The 2619-nt window shown below is 33.6% G+C and overlaps 1 protein-coding gene across 1 annotated transcript; it reads left to right on the top strand.

The window, feature by feature from the left end:
- Positions 1–240: 240 nt before the first annotated feature.
- LOC100801698 (WUSCHEL-related homeobox 2) lies at positions 241–1739 on the top strand. Its single transcript, XM_003539041.5, has 2 exons — positions 241–592; positions 1306–1739. Exons 1-2 carry the CDS (start codon positions 241–243, stop codon positions 1737–1739), a joined length of 786 nt encoding a protein of 261 aa, XP_003539089.1.
- Positions 1740–2619: the final 880 nt, after the last annotated feature.

Raw genomic sequence — 2619 nt, 5'->3', positions numbered from 1 at the left:
TAAGAAAAATTCTACACGAAGACGACGAAACCTAAGCCTCTCTCTGTGCCGCTAACCGCCATGTTTTCAGAGATGTTCTGCACCAAAAACAATACGCATGTTAATCCTCTCTCTCAACTCTCAACCATTTTGTTTCTCCCTACCTATCTACTACTCTATAAAAAGAGTGCTTCACAAGCCATGAGAATTAGAATAAGAGCATAATAATAATAATCAAAAGAAAACCGCATTGGCATTGTGATGGAGAGTGGGAATAATACTAATCATGAGTTGGAGATGGAAATGGAGAGTGGAGGGAGTAATGGTAATGAGGGGGTTGCAGCGAGTTCGCGGTGGAACCCTACAAAAGAGCAAATAAGCATGCTAGAGAATTTGTATAAGCAGGGAATAAAGACTCCGAGTGCTGAGGAGATACAGCAGATAACTGCTAGGCTTAGGGCGTATGGTCACATCGAAGGAAAGAATGTCTTCTACTGGTTTCAGAACCACAAAGCCAGACAGAGACAGAAGCAGAAGCAAGAAACCTTTGCTTACTTCAATCGCTTTCTTCATACGCCTCAGCCTTTTTTTTCTCCGCCAATTTGCCCAAATGGTTCGTTCTTTGTTCTTTCCTTTCTCAACACACATTCATGCAAATTATATACATTCATTTTGTTTTTTAATGTTTATACCTTCATCGATCTCTTACTTTCTTGCTTTTGGGTAATCACCAAGTCGCCTCTTCATGCAAGTGTGCTTGGTATGTGTGTTAGCTAATAAAACTAAAATATCTCAGAAAATCAAGATTTTTGTTTTAACAAAGATCACTGATATTTTAATGTTCAAGCTAAGTAACAAAAAATATTTAAGGCCATAAATGTACTTTTAAGCTCAAATTCAAAACTAATTAAGCCAGAACAACTATGTAACAATTGATCTACGTATTTCCTGGTCCTTTTCATTTCATAAGAAACAACTCAAATCATCTTAGAAGTCACTGTCTCCTCATTTGCGTAGCCCAATCATGATAGACGGACAGCTGTTTCTTTTGCTTTTTTTTTTCAAAAGTATTTTTTTATTAATTTATTTATCGACAAATATTAATAATTAATCTATTAATTTTTATTAATAGAAAAATCAAATCCATAACATTTTCTTACTTTTACTTTTTTTTCTAACTATTCAATCAACTCTCCCTCCCTGTATCTTCTCATGAGTATAGTTAGACATATGTTACAACTCTTTTTCTTAAGTTATTTATTGTTTTTAAACCTTATATTATATAACCTTGGTAATTAATTGAAGGTATTCGGTTTTGGTTTTCAGCCATGTGTGCCCCATATTACATACCTCAGGGACAGGGTGAAATTGGGTTTTATCCCCCACACCAAAAGGTATTTGTACCCGTAGGTTTTAGGAGGAGCCCCTCTGAGAAAGTTGTGCCCACAGGCATGATAAGTAGTAATGGCCCTCTGGTATACGAAGGCATGCATCAAATGCAACAGAGAATCTCGGATTGCAGCAACTCTCACTTCAGTCACCAAGAAACGTTGGATCTTTTCCCTCTGCACCCAACCGGCATTTTGGAAGGGAAAACAACAACAACAACAGACCAGGTGTCTTCTCTGGCTTCAGTAGTTTCTGCTGATAGTTCCACTGATACAACTTCTGCTGATGACATCAATGAAGATGATCATGCTTCCCCACTGAACCAACCCTTCTTTAATTTTTTTACTACTTCTGGACAAGGTTCTTATTAAGATATAGAGACTAATTATTTAATGTCGTTACTGGCTTAAACTTCCAACAAGCAACTTTGAATTCCGCATATTTCATCACCGAAATGGGTTTTATGTCTTTCACTTTATTGTAATGAGATTGGTGTCCTTTTTCTTTCTTTTTTTTCTCTTTAAAATTAATTACTATTAGTACATAGTATAATTAATTAACTTGACATATCCTTGTCAACCTGGCGTATGTTACTGGCTTACTGTCACCCTCTTTTATGCATGGCGCCCACTCATTAAATAATTCTTTTTGCTGACTATAAAAACAAATGAAATTGATCTTAGTTAGCATTTTTGTTTTTTGGGAAGGGAAACTTGAAAGCAAAATGTCATTTTCCATCTATGTAATACTTATACTCCAGTTCTATATATATATAATTATTTATTTTACATAGATATAAAAAAATAAAGATGACATGGACGGATAGACCAACGAGTGTTATTTATTTTTGACTTCTTTAAGATTTCTGTTTTCGGAGCTATCTTATGTTTCTTGGCCAAAATATTTCTTTCTGACCTTTTTGGTCTATTCAATAACCATACAAAGTTTAACAGACACGTATTCTCTTTTGTTCCTTACTTCTTGATTTTTCCCTCCGGTCAATTTAGTTTTTATTGATGTTTCTCAGGTCAATTTTTCGAAGACAAGTAAATTAAACTTATTTTATTTTGGTAAAATTAAATATTTTTAGAATTTAATTTTAATATACCCATAATGTAAAATAATATAATCATTTACGGTACAATATTGCTGAAAGATTTTGAATATTCATTTTTATGATACGTCTAGAGTTGAATTTAAGAGTAGGGTAAGATTTTTATTTTTAATGAATATTTTTTAATTATAAAATAA

Source organism: Glycine max, chromosome 11 (assembly GCF_000004515.6).
Source record: "Glycine max cultivar Williams 82 chromosome 11, Glycine_max_v4.0, whole genome shotgun sequence".
NCBI lineage: Eukaryota > Viridiplantae > Streptophyta > Magnoliopsida > Fabales > Fabaceae > Glycine > Glycine max.
Note: the sequence above shows the minus strand (reverse complement) of the source record. Positions and strands in the feature narration are given on the sequence as shown.

What these genes read in the sequence shown, in the direction of transcription:
- LOC100801698 (XM_003539041.5), top strand. Translation starts at nt 241, where the DNA reads ATGGAGAGTGGGAATAATACTAATCATGAGTTGGAGATGGAAATGGAG. An exon ending in TCCGCCAATTTGCCCAAATG is followed by an intron (nt 593 to 1,305) that starts GTTCGTTCTTTG and finishes TTTGGTTTTCAG; the next exon opens with CCATGTGTGCCCCATATTAC.